The sequence below is a fragment of the Oncorhynchus mykiss genome, chromosome 23 (assembly GCF_013265735.2).
Source record: "Oncorhynchus mykiss isolate Arlee chromosome 23, USDA_OmykA_1.1, whole genome shotgun sequence".
NCBI classification, from domain to species: Eukaryota; Metazoa; Chordata; class Actinopteri; order Salmoniformes; family Salmonidae; genus Oncorhynchus; species Oncorhynchus mykiss.
In genome coordinates, this window is record NC_048587.1 from 19308310 (window position 1) to 19328348 (window position 20039).

General features: G+C 46.0%; 1 protein-coding gene across 32 annotated transcripts in view; it reads right to left on the reverse strand.

The window, feature by feature from the left end:
• The window catches only part of LOC110502408 (collagen alpha-1(XIII) chain), a 124396-nt gene that overhangs the window by 47240 nt on the left and 57117 nt on the right, over positions 1–20039 (reverse strand). For 18 of the 32 annotated variants that reach the window (XM_036959734.1, XM_036959721.1, XM_036959727.1 and 15 more), the window contains 3 exons: positions 16895–16921; positions 13988–14023; positions 12346–12372 (listed from right to left, as the gene is read on the reverse strand). The exons of 4 other annotated variants lie outside the window; for them this stretch is intronic. In XM_036959734.1, coding sequence (XP_036815629.1) covers positions 12346–12372; positions 13988–14023; positions 16895–16921 — 90 coding nt within the window. The remainder of the gene's footprint in view (positions 1–12345; positions 12373–13987; positions 14024–16894; positions 16922–20039) is intronic. 10 more of the 32 variants (XM_036959743.1, XM_036959738.1, XM_036959739.1 and 7 more) reach the window with 4 other exon arrangements.

A 20039-nucleotide genomic window follows, 5' to 3' on the forward strand; every position in this document is an offset into this window, starting at 1 on the left:
CCAGAAACCCTATCACTGGGACATCTTTGATTGCCCAACCATCCATCACAAATGCAGGTGATTTTAATGTTTCTCAACAAATGCCTACTTAGGGACGGGAAGTATTTGTTTTCACACTCTGGTTAGGTGCTGTCGCCTCGCAGCGCTACTGCAGAAGATGGATTGATGGTGCCTCACAGTGGCCAAAAGGCAAACCACTGAGAAAAATGGTCTTCGAATCTACTATAGTTCAGGGGTTTACAGTTCCTCCCATGATACAGAGATCCAACAGACTGGACAAGTGAAGATCTACAGATGCCCTTCTAGAGTGGTCAGATTACTGGTGTTGGAAAGGGTCAATCTCAAGAGGCCGAAAATCATGACTAAGACCAGAAACCACTCAGAACAAACACAGACGTTTACAACCCAGGACTATGAAACACCAAGAATAGAGACAGCCTTTTGAGATTTCATTTCCTCCCATATTAAATCTTCCCATACCCATGAAGTCAGCAGCAAGTGTTCTTTGGGTGAATGCTTCTCTCTCTCTGCTTTTAACCAATTCATCATGGTTTTCCTTTTCTCTGGTCTTCTGCCAGTCACTTGCCCCATACATTACGGCCCACCCAGAAATCCGCAGATCTCATTTGTTTTAAGGTTCCCCTTGTGTTGGCTCTCTGTCTTTGTTCTGGAGAGGATGTTATCATATTTAATGACGATTTGCAGTCAAGCCTCCCTGTCTAACCCCTGTGCTTCTTCATCCTCTCTCCTGGCAGCCAGAGCTAACCACACATGGGGATACAGGCCACAATATTACACTCCTAAAACAATTGGTGCAGAGAAATATGAGCTAAGCTATTGGATTGTTTTGGACCCAGATCTGTTGGGAGCACCCAAAGCCAGTGCAGTTGTCTGGTTCTACATTTACAGTCTTGGTTACTATTTTTGTTTCCTCACAAGTCCACCCATAACTCCTGAGGTTCTCCGCCGGCAGGCAAACTAGCTGAGCCATATTGAAGTTGTTCGGCTAGCTTGCTACTCTCTACAGTATGACAGTGAAGAATGCAACGCATGTTTTTCCTCTAGCCGCACATTCAGCTCTGCACATCCCATATCACCTCAGGTTTGATGAAAGTGAATCCAAAAAGCTGTTGCCTCTGGCTTTGATTGGAACAAAAGAGAGGGCAGATCTGATCGCTTTTGCAACTGTGGCCATTTAGTGGACTGGATAAGTCTGCATGGTCAGATTACTAAAGGCCATCTGAGGGAATGAACACATATTGAGAACTTCGAGGTGGAAATAAGATTTCATGGTGATGCAATGCACCACCACCAATGCAGATTGGTCATCAGTGTATATAATTTCAGGTAGGGTTCTGAAACCTACATCTTAGTGGAATCTGCTGTGTATCTGGAGTATACCATGATCTCAATAAATGTCTCTCAACTTTCTAGAGGGAGCCTTAAATGTGTGTTATAGATCTGTCATTCGCATTGAAAGCAAGTCTAAGAAGCAGTAGACCTGTTCTATATGCTCTATTTCTATGCTTCCCATTCTTTAATTTGTGCGTCTTTTACCTTCAGTTTAGTACAGCAGCTTTAAACAGCTGAAAATACAGTATTTTGGGTTATGGAAAATATATTTCACAGCGGTTTCGATGGTACAATGATTCTCTACACTATACTTGCTTGTTTTGTCACATAAACTGAAATGAGGCAAACTATTAGAATTTTAGCAACCAGCAAATAGTGGGGGTTTAATGTGGGTGTCTTGAGTTTGTGTTCGCACATGGCAAGCGTTTGTAAATTCACTCTGCCAAAAAGAAATACACAGTTATAGTCACTCCACTTGTAGATAACTTGAAAAAGTCCAAGCAGGTCTTGTGTCTTGAAGTCACTTAGGATAGTGCTAGCCAACTTCTTTCGCCAATTAGCTTCAGCTGGGCTGGTGTGCGACCATGGCAAAGTTGGTTTGACACTGGATAGCCTATCTCTGGGGCTAGTTAGGGACCATCAATAAATTACACAATGTAAATGGAACAATATTTGCATGTTGCACATCTTTTAGTTGTCTCATTAACAGTGGCGACCCGTCATTCAGGGCAGGTGGGGCACCTGTTCAATTAAAACAAATCTATATATTGTGACAGACCAGGGGGTTTGGTTAAGACGTTTACACAGATCAGACACGGACAGAATTCTATTAGCTCGGTTTCAAGGGTGTTTATTGAAATAATAAACATAGAGAAAAGAAAAGGTCTCCTCCAGGAGATCTCCTCCCGGATACCGTCTTCTGGGCTCCGGGGTCTTGCTGTATCCTGTGGGGAACGAAACCGAGGTCCCTCCATTATCTCTGGTACTGAGCGTGACTATACGGGATAACCTCTCTTCCCCAGTCCCTACCTCCATCTGCTGCCCTTCTGGTGCCTTTATGGGACTAGTTCAGCTGGTGAGCAATCAGCCCCTTGATTACCCACGTACACGATGGAGGTGTCCCGGTGGAAGTCACCAGACACGACACCGAAGCACTATTGGACTCTGGGAGTGTGATTACGCTCATACCTACGAGCCTGCTGGCCCAGGGGACCGAACGTGGTGGGCAGATGTCCATTTCCTGTATCCACGGAGATACCAAGTGGTATCTGACCGTACAGGCCAACATCGTGACACCACAAGGGAGCTGCCAGAGGATAGTGGTACCCCATCTCGTGGGACGAGATTGTCCGCGGAGGCACGAGAGGCACGAGCTGAGGAAAAATGGTATGAGCTGGCGGGAGAAGAGAGCGAGGACGACCCATCGCCTGCGCGGCCCGGAAGCAAGTGGTTGAGAAACCTGTATCTACGGGTCTGGAGTCCCAGGGGGTGTCGGAACCCGACTCTTCTGGTGAACAAATGGAGGAGTAGTCCATCCTCCCCCTCATCGATTTCGAGAGACCAGCCGGGACACCCGCCATGGGCCAACTGAGGGGACAGTTTGGGACTGCCCAGTGGGAGGATCCAAACTTGAAAACTGCCGCAGCCCAAGTGATAGACGATAGTCGATGGCCAGCTACTTCCAGGGGTGAGTGACTGGCAATACACCCATTTCAAAATCAAGAATAACCTTTAGTATCAGGTGTCACGCAAACAGGGGGAACTTTGAGAGGTACTGTTGCTGCCCCAACAGTACGTGTGAACTGTTCTTCAACTGGCCCACACCCATCTGTTGGGGGTGCAACTGGGAATGGTGAAGACCCGGGAACGGACCACCGCCCGGTTCCACTGGCCTGGGATGAGGAGGGGCGTGGAAGAATATTGTCGCAGCTGCCAAGAGAGTCAAATCACTGTCCCCAAAAGCACACTTCCGAAATCCGCTGGTCCCCCAACCGATCATCAGGGTGCCCTTTGAACGCATCGCCATGGACATAGTGGGATATTATATATATTTTGTGTCTTTTTTTGCATGTTATTTTGGCATTAATAGGTGTCACATATCAGTTTGAAACAGTGTAAAAAATAAATAAAACATTTTAGTTAAGAAAGCCGTGTACAAACATGGTCTCTTTTTTGTTTTCTTGAGTAAGGCAGCTCCAAAAAGCAGGTGTTTCAGCCTAGTTCAGTGCTTTCTGTGGAGGCGGGACAGCCAGCGGAAAATACAAAGCGTAGGGGTTGGTAATGTTCTCTAGTTGCGCCGTGATTGGCTCAGTGTTCTGTCACTCATGGGGACACTACATCACCGCAAAATCGACAGGGGTAGCTTGAATATCCAAAGCCCTTGTGTGCTGCCATTGTTACATTAGAAGTGCCCATCCAAGATGGCTCAAGGTCATTGGCCACAGATATAATGACGTCAAATCACGTTATATCTACCGTAGCTTTGATTGGACTGACAACAACATCATACTTTCAAAATCTTAGCTAGAAAGCTGAACAAGCAGTCAAGGTCATGAATCAACTCGACAATCTACTGGCAAATCCTTTCAATCCTTGTCATATGAAGAGAAATTATAGATAAAACGTATCAGTGCTCATCGGCCATTGGATATAAACATTACACAACAAGTTGGAAATTGCAAATTCAACAATGAGTGGTTTAGAAGGAATCCGTGGCTAACTACAAGTGTTGCAAAGCAATCACTAGCCTGCTATTCAGTGGAGTGGGTGTGTGGTCCAAGTCTGGGTTTAAGGGTCTCTTTCCAAGCTTAAAAGGATAAGCATTCATAACCATGGGCCAGAAAAGGTTGAATACATTGGCCATGCTGTCAATCCGGCATGACTTCTGCCGCGTTCAAAACAACTGGAAACTCGGAACTGGGAAATGTCAGACTTCCGTGAGTTCAAGACAACTGGGAACTCTCAATAAAACGAGCTCCAACTGGGAAAATAACTTTTGAACAGTCATCCAACTCGGAATTACAAGTCGGGAATTCGGCCCTTTTTCTAGAGCTCCGACCTGAAGATCGCTGACGTAATGATTCAACCTTGTTTTTTTCCCTGAGTTCCCAGTCGTCTTGAAAGCAACATAAATCTATAAAATGCCAGACTTTGATGACAAAGTTTGATGACCACCATGCAATCTTCCTGTTCAAGTGAGCACAGCCCAACAAGGTGAATCCAAAAATGTATACTGTAGCTAAGAAAGTAATACTAAGTGTATGTTGTGTAGTAAGCTGTTAGTAGCCCATGTGCCTCACCCTAATAATTTGGTCCCTTTCCCCCTCATAACTTAGACTACTGTTCTGACTTGGAGGTGCACATGTAGCCTATAGCTTGTTTTAGAGAAATAGAATCATCGAATATTATAAAAAATAAAATAAAATTAAGGATTGCCTCTTATCTGCTCCTCAGTGCCTTATGCCATAATTTGTACATCTCACTTATCAGCAGAAACCACATCTGTTTAAGCAAGTCAGCCATATCAGCTATGTTTTTTAAAAGGCAGTAAATGAGGCTGAATGAACTGTTTCGCTGCCAGACAAGGCTCCGCTGATAGCCAGGTGTAGCGGTGGTAAGGATTCACTCCATGGTGCTGAAAAGAAAGCTCTGCTGTTGGGACAGCTTTATGTAGGCCCTAACAGTTTGTGGGCACCGTTTGTCACGGTTATAGTGCAATTAATGTATTGTTTAGTGTTGTGTAGTGGCTTTGCTGACATGCATCCCACGATTTTGCTAAATCGCCACTGCTCATTAAATGCTTTCAATATTTGTATGTGGTTTTCAAGTCGTTGAAATTAGGAGCTATTGACATTTAAAAATATTTTCTCATGTACTGTTACGGTGCGTGAATGAGGACCCAAAAGCGAATTAACTTAAACAGAGCTTCTTTAATTACCAAACATAGGTAGGCTCAGACGGACCGGCAGATTCCGACAGGACAAGACAAGGTTACAGCAAACATGACGACAGTCTGGTTCAGGCATGAAACACAACAAACAAGAATCCGACAAGGACAGGAACAAAAACAGAGAGAGATATAGGGACCTAATCAGAGGGAAAAAGGGAACAGGTGGGAAACGGGGTGAATGGGTAGTTAGGAGGAGACAAGGAACAGCTGGGGGGAAGCGGGGGAGAAAAGGTAACCTAAGACGACCAGCAGAGGGAGACAGGGTGAAAGGAAAGGACAGAGACAAGACACAACATGACAGTACATGACAGTACCCCCCCACTCACCGAGCGCCTCCTGGCGCACTCGAGGAGGAAACCTGGCGGCAACGGAGGAAATCCTCGATCAGCGCACGGTCCAGCACGTCCCGAGAGGGAACCCAACTCCTCTCCTCAGGACCGTACCCCTCCCAATCTACGAGGTACTGGTGACCACGGCCCCGAGGACGCATGTCCAAAATTCTACGGACCCTGTAGATGGGTGCGCCCTCGACAAGGATGGGGGGGGGGGGGGGGGAGACGAGCGGGGGCGCGAAGGACGGGCTTGATGCAGGAGACATGGAAGACCGGGTGGACGCGACGAAGGTATCGCGGAAGAAGAAGTCGAACTGCGACAGGATTAATGACCCGAGAAATACGGAACGGACCAATGAACCGCGGGGTCAACTTGCGAGAAGCCGTCTTAAGGGGAAGGTTCTGAGTGGAGAGCCAAACTCTCTGACCGCGACAATATCTAGGACTCTTAGTTCTACGCTTATTAGCAGCCCTCACAGTCTGCGTCCTATAACGGCAAAGTGCAGACCTGACCCTCTTCCAGGTGCGCTCGCAACGTTGGACAAAAGCCTGAGCGGAGGGGACGCTGGACTCGGCGAACTGAGATGAGAACAGCGGAGGCTGGTACCCGAGGCTACTCTGAAAAGGAGATAGCCCGGTCGCAGACGAAGGAAGCGAGTTGTGGGCGTATTCTGCCCAGGGGAGCTGTTCTGACCAAGACGCAGGGTTACGAAAAGAAAGACTGCGTAAGATGCGACCAATAGTCTGATTGGCCCGTTCTGCTTGACCGTTAGACTGGGGGTGAAAGCCGGAAGAGAGACTGACGGAAGCCCCAATCAAACGGCAAAACTCCCTCCAAAATTGAGACGTGAATTGCGGACCTCTGTCCGAAACGACGTCTGACGGAAGGCCATGAATTCTGAAAACATTCTCGATGATGATTTGTGCCGTCTCTTTAGCAGAAGGAAGCTTAGCAAGGGGAATGAAATGAGCCGCCTTAGAGAACCTATCGACAACCGTAAGAATAACAGTCTTCCCCGCTGACGAAGGCAGTCCGGTGACAAAATCTAAGGCGATGTGAGACCACGGTCGAGAGGGAATAGGAAGCGGCCTGAGACGGCCGGCAGGAGGAGAGTTACCGGACTTAGTCTGCGCGCAGACCGAACAAGCAGCCACGAAACGACGCGTGTCATGCTCCCGGGTGGGCCACCAAAAACGCTGGCGAATGGAAGCAAGCGTACCCCGAACGCCAGGGTGGCCGGCTAACTTGGCAGAGTGAGCCCACTGAAGAACGGCCAGACGAGTAGGAACGGGAACGAAAAGAAGGTTCCTAGGACAAGCGCGCGGCGACGGAGTGTGAGTGAGCGCTTGTTTTACCTGGCTCTCAATTCCCCAGACAGTCAACCCGACAACACGCCCCTCAGGGAGAATCCCCTCGGGGTCAGTGGAGGCTACTGAAGAACTGAAGAGACGAGACAAAGCATCAGGCTTGGTGTTCTTAGAGCCCGGACGATAAGAAATCACGAACTCGAAACGAGCGAAAAACAGCGCCCAACGCGCCTGACGCGCATTAAGTCGTTTGGCAGAACGGATGTACTCAAGGTTCCTATGGTCAGTCCAAACGACAAAAGGAACGGTCGCCCCCTCCAACCACTGTCGCCATTCGCCTAGGGCTAACCGGATGGCGAGCAGTTCGCGGTTTCCCACATCATAGTTACGTTCCGACGGGGACAGGCGATGAGAAAAATACGCGCATGGGTGGACCTTGTCGTCAGAGAGGGAGCGCTGAGAAAGAATGGCTCCCACGCCCACCTCTGACGCGTCAACCTCGACAACGAACTGTCTAGAGACGTCAGGTGTAACAAGGATAGGAGCGGATGTAAAACGATTCTTGAGGAGATCAAAAGCTCCCTGGGCGGAAACGGACCACTTAAAGCACGTCTTGACAGAAGTAAGGGCTGTGAGTGGAGCTGCCACCTGACCGAAATTACGGATGAAACGACGATAGAAGTTCGCGAAGCCGAGAAAGCGCTGCAGCTCGACGCGTGACTTAGGGGCGGGCCAATCAATGACAGCTTGGACCTTAGCGGGATCCATCTTAATGCCTTCAGCGGAAATAACAGAACCGAGAAATGTGACGGAGGAGGCATGAAAAGTGCACTTCTCAGCCTTCACAAAAAGACAATTCTCTAAAAGGCGCTGGAGGACACGTCGAACGTGCTGAAGATGAATCTGGAGTGACGGTGAAAAAATCAGGATATCGTCAAGGTAAACGAAAACAAAGATGTTCAGCATGTCTCTCAGGACATCATTGACTAATGCCTGAAAGACAGCTGGAGCGTTAGCGAGGCCGAAAGGAAGAACCCGGTATTCAAAGTGCCCTAACGGAGTGTTAAACGCCGTCTTCCACTCGTCCCCCTCCCTGATGCGCACGAGATGGTAAGCGTTACGAAGGTCCAACTTAGTGAAAAACCTGGCTCCCTGCAGGATCTCGAAGGCTGAGGACATAAGAGGAAGCGGATAACGATTCTTAACTGTTATGTCATTCAGCCCTCGATAATCTATGCAGGGGCGCAGAGACCCGTCCTTCTTCTTGACAAAAAAAAACCCCGCTCCGGCGGGAGAGGAGGAGGGGACTATGGTACCGGCGTCAAGAGCTACAGACAAATAATCCTCGAGAGCCTTACGTTCGGGAGCCGACAGAGAGTATAGTCTACCCCGGGGGGGAGTGGTTCCCGGAAGGAGATCAATACTACAATCATACGACCGGTGTGGAGGAAGAGAGGTGGCCCTGGACCGACTGAACACCGTGCGCAGATCGTGATATTCCTCCGGCACCCCTGTCAAATCACCAGGCTCCTCCTGTGAAGAAGAGACAGAGGAAACAGGAGGGATAGCAGACATTAAACATTTCACATGACAAGAGACGTTCCAGGAGAGGATAGAATTACTAGACCAATTAATGGAAGGATTATGACAAACTAGCCAGGGATGGCCCAAAACAACAGGTGTAAAAGGTGAACGAAAAATCAAAAAAGAAATGGTTTCGCTATGATTACCAGAAACAGTGAGGGTTAAAGGTAGCGTCTCACGCTGAATCCTGGGGAGAGGACTACCATCCAGGGCGAACAAGGCCGTGGGCTCCTTTAACTGTCTGAGAGGAATGTCATGTTCCCGAGCCCAGGTCTCGTCCATAAAACAGCCCTCCGCCCCAGAGTCTATTAAGGCACTGCAGGAAGCTGACGAACCGGTCCAGCGTAGATGGACCGACAAGGTAGTGCAGGATCTTGAAGGAGAGACAGGAGTAGTAGCGCTCACCAGTAGCCCTCCGCTTACTGACGAGCTCTGGCCTTTTACTGGACATGAAGTGACAAAATGACCAGCGGAACCGCAATAGAGACAGAGGCGGTTGGTGATTCTCCGTTCCCTCTCCTTAGTCGAGATGCGGATACCTCCCAGCTGCATGGGCTCAGCACCCGAGCCGGCAGAGGAAGATGGTAGTGATGCGGAGAGGGGGGCGACGGAGAGCGCAAGCTCCTTTCCACAAGCTCGGTGACGAAGATCAACCCGTCGCTCAATGCGAATAGCGAGTTCAATCAAGGAATCCACGCTGGAAGGAACCTCCCGGGAGAGAATCTCATCCTTTACCTCTACGCGGAGACCCTCCAGAAGACGAGCGAGCAAGGCCGGCTCGTTCCAGCCACTGGAGACAGCAAGAGTGCGAAACTCAATAGAGTAGTCTGTTATGGATCGATTGCCTTGACATAGGGAAGACAGGGCCCTGGAAGCCTCCTCCCCAAAAACAGATCGATCAAAAACCCGTATCATCTCCTCCTTAAAGTCCTGATACTGGTTAGTACACTCAGCCCTTGCCTCCCAGATTGCCGTGCCCCACTCACGAGCCCGTCCAATAAGGAGAGATATGACGTAGGCGACACGAGCAGTGCTCCTGGAGTAAGTGTTGGGCTGGAGAGAAAACACAATATCACACTGGGTGAGGAACGAGCGGCATTCAGTGGGCTCCCCAGAGTAACACGGCGGGTTATTGATTCTGGGCTCCGGAGATTCGAAAGCCCTGGAAGTGGCCGGTGGATCGAGGCGGAGATGGTGAACCTGTTCTGTGAGGTTGGAGACTTGGGTGGCCAGGGTCTCAACGGCATGTCGAGCAGCAGACACTTCCTGCTCGTGTCTGCCTAGCATCGCTCCCTGGATCCCGACGGCTGAGTGGAGAGGATCCGAAGTCGCTGGGTCCATTCTTGGTCGGATTCTTCTGTTACGGTGCGTGAATGAGGACCCAAAAGCGAATTAACTTAAACAGAGCTTCTTTAATTACCAAACATAGGTAGGCTCAGACGGACCGGCAGATTCCGACAGGACAAGACAAGGTTACAGCAAACATGACGACAGTCTGGTTCAGGCATGAAACACAACAAACAAGAATCCGACAAGGACAGGAACAAAAACAGAGAGAGATATAGGGACCTAATCAGAGGGAAAAAGGGAACAGGTGGGAAACGGGGTGAATGGGTAGTTAGGAGGAGACAAGGAACAGCTGGGGGGAAGCGGGGGAGAAAAGGTAACCTAAGACGACCAGCAGAGGGAGACAGGGTGAAAGGAAAGGACAGAGACAAGACACAACATGACAGTACATGACATGTACATTGTGTATTTTACTGATAGTCCCTAACTAGCCCCGTAGGGTTATTTATAGAATGTGAAACCAAATTGACCATCTAGCTGGGCGCATCTAGACAATATTTAAATAAACCCAACCCAAGGAAAACTGTTCCATAACCTTCTTTTCCCCCCCTATCACCTCGCAAATCTCTGTTTGGGACGATAATTCCTTTATGACCAGAATTATGCTATTTACACACAATTTTGACACTAGAATAAAATGTTTCTGACTCTGATATCGATGCCAGACAATCTACTTCTCATTTTGAAAATGGCCTTTCAGGGGCAATTGCTCTAACCTCTTAGAGCTCTAGGGGCGCTATTTCATTTTTGGATAAAAAACGTTCCCGTTTTAAGCGCGATATTTTGTCACGAAAAGATGCTCGACTATGCATATTCTTGACAGTTTTGGAAAGAAAACACTCTGAAGTTTCAGAATCTGCAAAGATTTTGTCTGTAAGTGCCCCAGAACTCATTCTACAGGCGAAACCAAGATGATGCATCACCCAGGAATTAGCAGAATTTCTGAAGCTCTGTTTTCCATTCTCTCCTTATATGGCTGTGATTGCGCAACGAATGAGCCTACACTTTCTGTCGTTCGCCCAAGGTCTTAGCAGCATTGTGACGTATTTGTAGGCATATCATTGGAAGATTGACCATAAGAGACTACATTTCCCAAGTGTCCGCCTGGTGTCCTGCGTCGAATTCGGTGCGCAATTGCCAGCTGCTTCCACTTTACCATTTGATTCAGGGGAGAAAGCATGTGTCCAAGAACGATGTATCAATGAAGAGATATGTGAAAAACACCTTGATGATTGATTCTAAACAACGTTTGCCATGTTTTCAGTCGATATTATGGAGTTAATTTGGAAAAAAGTTTGCGTTTTGAGGACTGAATTTATGGATTTTTTTTGGTGGCCAAATGTGATGTATAAAACAGAGCTATTTCTAATACACAAGGAATCTTTTTGGAAAAACTGAGCATCTGCTATCTAACTGAGAGTATCCTCATTGAAAACATCAGAAGTTCTTCAAAGGTAAATGATTTTATTTGAAGGCTTTTATGTTTTTGTTAATGTTGCGTGCTGGATGCTAACGCTAATGCTAACGCTAAATGCTAACGCGAAATGCTAACTCTAGCTAGCTACTTTTACACAAATTATTGTTTTCCTATGGTTGAGAAGCATATTTTGAAAATCTGAGATGACAGTGTTGTTTACAAAAGGCTAAGCTTGAGAGATGGCATATTTATTTCATTTCATTTGCGATTTTCATAAATAGTTAACGTTGTGTTATGCTAATGAGCTTGCTGATAGATTTACACAATCCTGGATACAGGGTTTTTTTCATAGCTAAACGTGACGCAGAAAACGGAGCGATTTGTCCTAAACAAATAATCTTTCAGGAAAAACTGAACATTTGCTATCTGAGAGTCTCCTCATTGAAAACATCTGAAGTTCTTCAAAGGTAAATGATTTTTTTGAATGCTTTTCTGTTTTTTTGTGTAAATGTTGCCAGCTGAATGTTAATGCTAAATGCTACGTTAGCCATCAATACTGTTACACAAATGCTTGTTTTGCAATGGTTGAGAAGCATATTTTGAAAATCTGAGATGACAGTGTTGTTAACAAAAGGCTAAGCTTGAGAGCTAGCATATTTATTTCATTTCATTTGCGATTTTCATGAATAGTTAACGTTGCGTTATGGTAATGAGCTTGAGTCTGTATTCACGAACCCGGATCCGGGATGGGGAGATCAGAAAGGTTAAATTAGAACTCTGAGACTCTTATGTGACAATTATTTGCTACTCTGTTTCATTGAGTGAAAAAACACAGGTAATCCAACCAGGGTGGGAAATGGTTTTCAGAATGTGACCCTAACACCCAGGGCCCTTGAAATAAATCAACTATTACCTCTATACTCTACTGTACAGTGAACAAGTGTGTGCTTCTAACCACCACCATCACCACTAAGCCTGTTGAAGCCTCTCTCCCTGCCTTCTCTCCTGCAGGCTTTGGAGGTTGGCTGTTCCTACTGACGTCCCTATACACTTACCTTCTCCCCTGCGTATCCTTTTATCCCCTGGTCAGTCACAGCAGACACAGTCGCATGCAAAGTGTGAAGGAGGAGAGAGACAGAGAGGGAGAGGAACCGGGGTTAGACAGGCACAGAGAGACACGGGGCATGCATCAGCCTCAGAAGTGGTCAAGGGGAGGGGCGGGGAGGGGAAGGGAGGGGTGGGGAGAGGAGAGGAGGCTGGGCTTGGCTGGGCTGAAGTCTAGGGCCACGGGGAGCTGTCTGGTGTCGAGACGTACTTTTCTCACAGAAGTAGTAGTGACTGAAGGAAAGGGAGAGGCAGTGAGCTGGGAGCGTGGGATAAGACAGAAAAATAGGACTTCCTTTGAGGAGGTACTTGAGGACCACATAGTAGCTTAACTCCTCTACACTGTGTGAAATATTAAGTGCTCTGCATGGGCTTCACAGCTGGAGCGATGCTGCAGAAAGACCCACGTTGGAGAGGGAGTGTTTTTAAAGCCAGAATTTTCAGGCCACAAACAGGAGGCGTATTTGTGAAAATTCACCTCCGGTACGACGACTCAGCAAAACAGAGAGAGCCGAGGTACCGTTATCCATATGTCGCGGTTTAAGATTGCCTTGAAATGGGCTAAAATAAACCAATCAAAATAAATGAGAAAACAAAAAGTCTGCACGCAAAATGGGGGACAGCCTTCACTTGTCAGTGCAAACTGTTTTCCTCATCTTTAAAATAAAAAAAATGTGTGAATGTCTCTTGGCAATTTCACATTCCAAAAACCTCAAAATATAGTTTACACGCAGAATAATAAAAACATGCGAATATGTATCAAGCCAAAAAAACGTAACAGATATGAATTATGGGGAAACTGTGTTTCTAATACAAAAAAAAAATTGATACGAAAATGATTGGCTTTTATAGCAACATCATTATGTTCTAATAAATGAATGAATGAATTGAAAGCTACAAGTTTGAGAGAGTGTGGGGAGGGGAGGGGGAGTAATGGAATATTGGATGATGCATTACACAACAATAGAGCATTTTCTGATCTGTGACTTTTGAGATATTTGAGTATGACATTTCAGTGATTTGGCATGTTTGTACGCAGCTAACAAGATCAGCTCCATTAACATGATACAATGTTTGTTAAATGACTTTCGAAGCAGTCATAAGCATGACGTGACGCTTTTAAATGCAGGCCATGTCCACACACTATAAGTGCAAATATTAGGTGATACGAGCGGTTATGAATCCCATGACCGCACAAAAGAGCCTTGTTTGTGAAGTTGAATTCTCGGCATTATGCAAACATGTCAAGTTACAGTACAACTACACATCTTTAGCTATGTCAAAATGTACCCAACCCAATCCTCATATATCTTGATACTCTGCGATACGTCAGTTTTAATAATTGATGAACGGGCACCAAAGGTTGCAATCTGCAATGGGCAATTTTAAACCTTATAATAATTACACATGCATATACAAAACAACATATTGATTAATAAAGAATGTCAGAAATGTCAGAACATTTCAGAAGAATCTTTATCTGGTTATAGCCTGACCTTTGGTGCCCTTTCTCTTCAGTCTTTTCTCTATTTGGTCTATGTCCCTTTGACTGTTTCTACACATTACTCGGTTGCACATTTTCATGTCACTCACCATTCTTCCAGGAATTCCCATTGTTCCTTTGTCACCCTAATAAGCAACGCAAAGTCAAGAGGAAAGAGGTAAACAAGGATGATATCTTCTAGAACTACGACAATCACAGCCTGCAGGTTAACTTTGCCAATCGTGAGCTATAGCTTTCATCCTATCATGCCATCAGAATGTCCTATTATGCTCTTCTCAGCAAACACAGACCATGTGTGCGTTTAAATTGATGGCAGACAGTCAGGCCTTAGAGATCAACTGTGGTAAAGTTAAGCCACTGTATAGCTTTGGAACTATTTACAAACATTCTGGTAGGTTGAGCTATTTTGATTCAGGCATGCTCAAACCTGTAGGTTTCCTCATGGTTAGCTACTGTATGCCAGACATTGGAATAAGTCAGTGAAGCAGTGAACCAACGGTGGTCAGAAGACAAGCCTCATCAGAGAGGATTTGAAAGAAATGGTTCATGAAAGGGAAACATTATGTCAGAACTCACTACATATACTGTGTATACTTTCCCTTAATCACTTAAACATCAGATGCTTGTCAGAGATGAGGTTTGCCAGCTGACCAGCTTGGGGCCAGGCCCCCATAAGTCGTTACAACGCACAGCGAAAACAACATGTGCTGGATACCTGAATCTGTGAGGGATGTTGGGTGGAGAGGCCTGGGTTGGACTTCCACTCTCTCTCCACACCCCCCCCCCCCTCAATATAGTATGGACCTAAGTACTAACCCAACATGGGTGGTCATCAATATAAAGCTAACTATCTTTTAGCGAGTCCCACAGGTGACGGCTATTTTTACGAAAATAAAGAGAAATAGTTGCCCCATAACAAAAAAAAAGAAAATATTGTTAATAAAACAAACCGCTACAGCTATGTAGAACGGCAGCTATTTCAAATCTCGCTGTGATTAAAAACAATGACCCCCATGCTGGAACATCATTATCAGGTCTCTCGAGATTTCATGGCGTAAGGCAGGGCTCTATATGCCCTCTCCAAGGTTCTGATTCAAGACAAGGCCTTGCAATATCATACCTGCTCAACATTTCCCTATATTCAGTATTATGCCTTTATAAGGAGCGGAACGAGTCATTTCCTAGGTCACTTAATGCAGCTTTCGCTCAAACTGTTGATTCCCGAGCATCACATGAACAGCTGGCTCTCTAAACTTTATCCCGCGCAGAGCCAAGTCTGTTATTGTACTAGGCAGCATTCCGAGAGATCTCAGACAGAAATCGGATCACTCCCCACTCTATTCCCCACTGTGTTTTCCTTCTATTGTTGAAGTCCGTTGCCCTAAAAAAGACAAGAGTTTAGGCGACCACTTCCACCCCCCTACCCACCCCCTGTCCCCTCTGACCCCCTCCCACCTGTCACTCTCAGCCTGGGATTTAGAGTTGCTGGGACTGCGGCAATCTTAAATTCACTGGTCCCTGACCACACTGCTGACCCCCCCCCCCCCTCCCCCCACTTAACAAACATGCATGGATGCATGTCCGTGCACTTACGCACGGACACACACACACACACACCCCTGCAGGAGGATTTACAAGTGTATTAACAGGAGTAATGAGACTCAGCTGGACTATAGGCTCGAGCCCAGCACACTCTCACTCCACGGACCGGCTCCACTCACCACCGCTTGCACGGCTGCTGCTTCAGTATACACACACTCAGACCAGCGGATTACTTTAGATGAGGCATGACTGAAGGAGGATGTATAGGGCTTAAAAGTATTATGATAGTCAACACTCGTCTTAAGAGTTTGTGGCGTAATGTGATAATTACGTGCCGGTTGTCATTGTAGAATAATGAATCAATGGGGATGAGTTAGTGGAAGCTGCATGGAGAAATTGTGAAATGAATATATAGCAGGCTTGAAGTAGAGAGTAGACAATAGTGAAGTGTTAGCGTGACAGGACCGTATAGAGTTCCAACATCACGCGAGGTGGTTTTGCTCTTTTGTTCAAAACTCACATCTGATATACCACACTCTATGGAAAAAGGGGAGGCATTACTGATTTATATGCAGACAGGTTCCCCCTCCAAAACCACATCCTTTCCAAGAAGAGAGGAGAGCACTTGTGATAAAATGTCCAGTTCTTTGACAGTGTCATCAATCAAAAATCCTGGAACTTATCATGTCCGTACTTTGACAAAAACCTGTCAGCTAATCTCCCTTGAAAAAGCTCACCCTGTGAGCCTTCTCTTGCGCTTCAAACTGTTTTATGGGCCTGTTTCACCAGTGAGCCTGACAGGACTGAGGGGGGTTCACAGGTTAGAACTGGCAGCTGGGGTCAAAGGTCAGCTCTAAGACGGCCTCCTGTTGCCATGCTATGATGGAGACCATGTGGATTTGACTGGTTGGGAGTTAGTCATGTTAGAGCTGGGTAACCAGGAAGCTGACAGAGACACAGTAAAGCAAAGAGCTAGGCAAAAGAGGGCCTGAGGTGATAACAAAACCATTGCACTTGTGTCTGGGACGCTAGGTGGAGGTCTCTCATTCTCATAAAATTGGGTTCCTAATGGACTCTTTCATTAAAAGGGGCATGACCTTTTCAATGCAAATGATATGTCCAATCAAAATGTATTAGTAAAGACTGCTGTACATCTTATTGAATGGCTGCACCGTTTGTCTAGAAAGGCATTACAATCACACAAGAGGAATGTATAAAGTATGCAGATAATGCACTCAGTCTCTCTGTTAAGGAGATATCTCTGAGGTATCTTAGCTGAGAAGCTGTCATAATCACATTTTCACTCATTGGTTGATTGTCCAACTATGCATTTTTTTCCCCAATGATCATTCGTTGATTAGGAACATTTTTTTGTGGGACAAAAACAACTTCTCAGTAGAGAGATCAGCGAGATCTCAAAACACACAGACCGACAGAAGTTAAAAGACAGTTACCGGAAAGCCTGATCGTCCGGGCGGACCCTGAAAAGGGGTGAGAGAAATGGGTACAACATAAAAAGTGAACGTGACATTATTACAAAGAGAGTTCACATCACACTGAGCCAGGCCAGAATAAAATGGCTTTTGGAGCGTTATCGACAGTATTATGTCATTATTGAACTGTCTCATTGCAGAGTATTTGGTATGTATCCAATACTGTATGTCAAAAAGTCGTTTTCTGTGCTCATTGTATTCTGTCAGGTTCAGTTATAACAGGCAGACACAAAAGAAAACAAAGGCCGCATTCCACAACAAAAAGAAAAAACAAACAAAACATGGCATAATTTCATTTGGTCTGATAGACCTCATTGACATGAAAGAGACGATAGCATGCTTCTTTAAGTCGAGGATCAATCATATACCACAGCTGTTTAAGTTATGAATTATCTGCAGTATACGGTAGATTCTCATCCACATTAAAGAACATCCAATGACATCCATTTGTTTCAATCAATTTGTAAATACATGCAAAGATAGGTCTTGTGAGAAGGCATGCCATGGATTCATCTACGTAAAGCTATTTATGCAGCTGGTGGCTAACTAAGCGCCTTTCACAAACCAACAAAGCCATGAGGATGTCCGATACAGTGTTCAATATTGCCATGTTCAAGGAGAAAGGAACCTTTCCTCCAACACTGAGTGTTTTGTTTTCGGTGAGCTCAGGGAACAGAAATCAACGTCTCTTTTATCCGTGCTGTATCAGTAAAAGACACCGTGGTAACGACTGGTTAAACGGGAAGAGGAACCCTTGACATTTCCCAAAGTCACTGGCCATTGTTTGTCCACAGAGGAGTATGTTATGTCTATGGAGGAGTTATATGGCTTACAGACTGACATTCTGACTCTAATCTCCCCTGAAAAGCCAACGAGAGTAATGGTTGTGTCCTCTCCCTATACTAAGCGCGTGGGCGACTATTGGCCGGGAAGTCATGAATCTTGCATCAACAGCCCATCAACAATCCTAAAGGGAAGAGATGTTAACACACTCCCCCATCTCATATCATAATTCTATTTGATCTACTTAAGTGAAGCTAGATTTTATAGATGTTCAAGCACAGGGGAGTGAATCAAGCTGCTGCTGTTAGGAAGCATAATGATCAGTGCTTCTGTGGAGCACCTTGCATGGCCCTGGAGGTCTGGGGCAGTGCTGAGGTGAGGTGCAAGGCCAGGTGCTGAGTGAGAACATACTGCACATGGGTGCCTGACTACTTGCCTGCCTGCTACAGGGCCTCTGGGGGCTGTTTGCAGGGGTCAGGGGCCCTAACTCCGAAAGGAACCCCTCATTGGAATTACGCCAGGCACATGTGGCTCCCATTTGGGCCGAGTGCTGGTAGACGAATGAGAGGTCCCCCCCTTGGGGTTTCCGTGGCCCCTGGGGCCCGCCTGTACCTTTAGTAGTAAGGGTGGAGGTGTGGGAGAGTGGTTTGTTTTACTGTAGATCTGAGCTGATTGTAATTTAACCAAAAGGCAGACAAAAAAGGCCACAAAAAGGGGAGACCAAATTCGTTTCTGGAATTCATTTTCAACAATATGTCCTTCTCAGACAAATGTACACTTATAGCGTGTCAACTGCGTGTGTTGAGCAGCGCTGAATCTGAGCTTAAGAACGGTGGAGCGATGGAGAGCTCTCATGCTGTTCAGTTTCATTTGAGTCTGAAGGAGTTTCCCATCAACGCTGATTGTTTTAGAGTGTGTTAAATGCACGAGGCCAAGCGCCTGTGATGTGACCTATGATGAATAATGGAGTATTATATTTTTAAAAGGACCAAAGCCCTCGGTTTCGGGGGGAACAGGAAAGCACCAATTTCATGTCATTTTACAGTTGCAATCACATGGGGTAATTGCGTTAGCTTAATATCCCAATGTAAATAGAGGCTAAGAGTATTTATACAGATCGTCTGGACCAGCGTGTTAAGAAAAGCTGAGGCGATTCATCAAACACAGGGGGAAGCGCCATATTGCTCCCTCTTACTACTGAAAACAAACACTGGCATTTAGTCACAGTGAGAGAGATTCTCAATTAAACCTTGACCTGGATGAAGAAAATGTGTTGGTGATTTATTTCTGTCTTAAAATACCCTTTTCATATATAAGCAGTGATTTAAAACGTAATTTGATCAATTATTTCCAGTGCTATTCCTTATTTGAAAGTTCACTTGCAGGTTCATGGAGACCTGTGTGGTAGCGCTATTGTGTCTCTACTGTATAGCTGAGTGCTTCTAGTATGAATAGCTAATGCATTTCAAGCGGAGAGGTTTTATACCACAGTACATAATGGCACTTAACTTCCAAAAGGATTCCAACCACAACTCAAACCTCCACTAGATCATTTGGAAAGTGTCCTTCCTTTGTTGACTTAATGAAAGCAGAAGTGACAGGAATACCTACCCTGTGAAACGCGCATCTATTTTTATCAGAAGAAATAGCTATCAACTTCATCCTCGTGTAATAGCTAACAATTTCATAATTAAGTCATTACTCTTGACTTGACTGGAAATCAGCCATTAACTTTTCATCAAGTGTGCAAAGCAGCCGCCCAGGTGTGAGTGTTTTTCCGGGAAACCCACAGAGCCCACTCCTCCCAGGCCTGCCTTTCTGTCTCTGGCTATCCCTGGCCCTGGTCTGGCTATCCATCCCTGCTTGGTTGCTGCTGACCAATCAATCACTGCTATGGCCCAAAGCTGGGCATCGACCTTCCTCCCCCTCTCAGCACCAGGATGCAGCTGTCGCAGCTACGCCCAATTTTAGCCCCATGCCCAAGATGTTCCATACATCCTGCCCTCCCACAGGACCTGGGCTAAGACCAGCAGGTAAGCCGAGAGACGCTAGGCTAAAGCTGACATGGCTAAGGGTCCCTGGGTATTGGCAGGATACAAGGGAGACAGGGAAGACGTGCTCTCAGACATCCGAAAGCTTCTTACTTGTCAAATAGAGACACGATTGAGTGGGAAACACGCCTGGTCTCCTGACTTTGCGAGTACCTTTAAACACTCCTCAGTGGTCCTATGATTCATATTTTCCAAGGAGTGACTTTAAGTTGAAGGCATAATAACATTCACACCCCTGTGTAAATGTACTATTCATAATGTCAAGACCACTT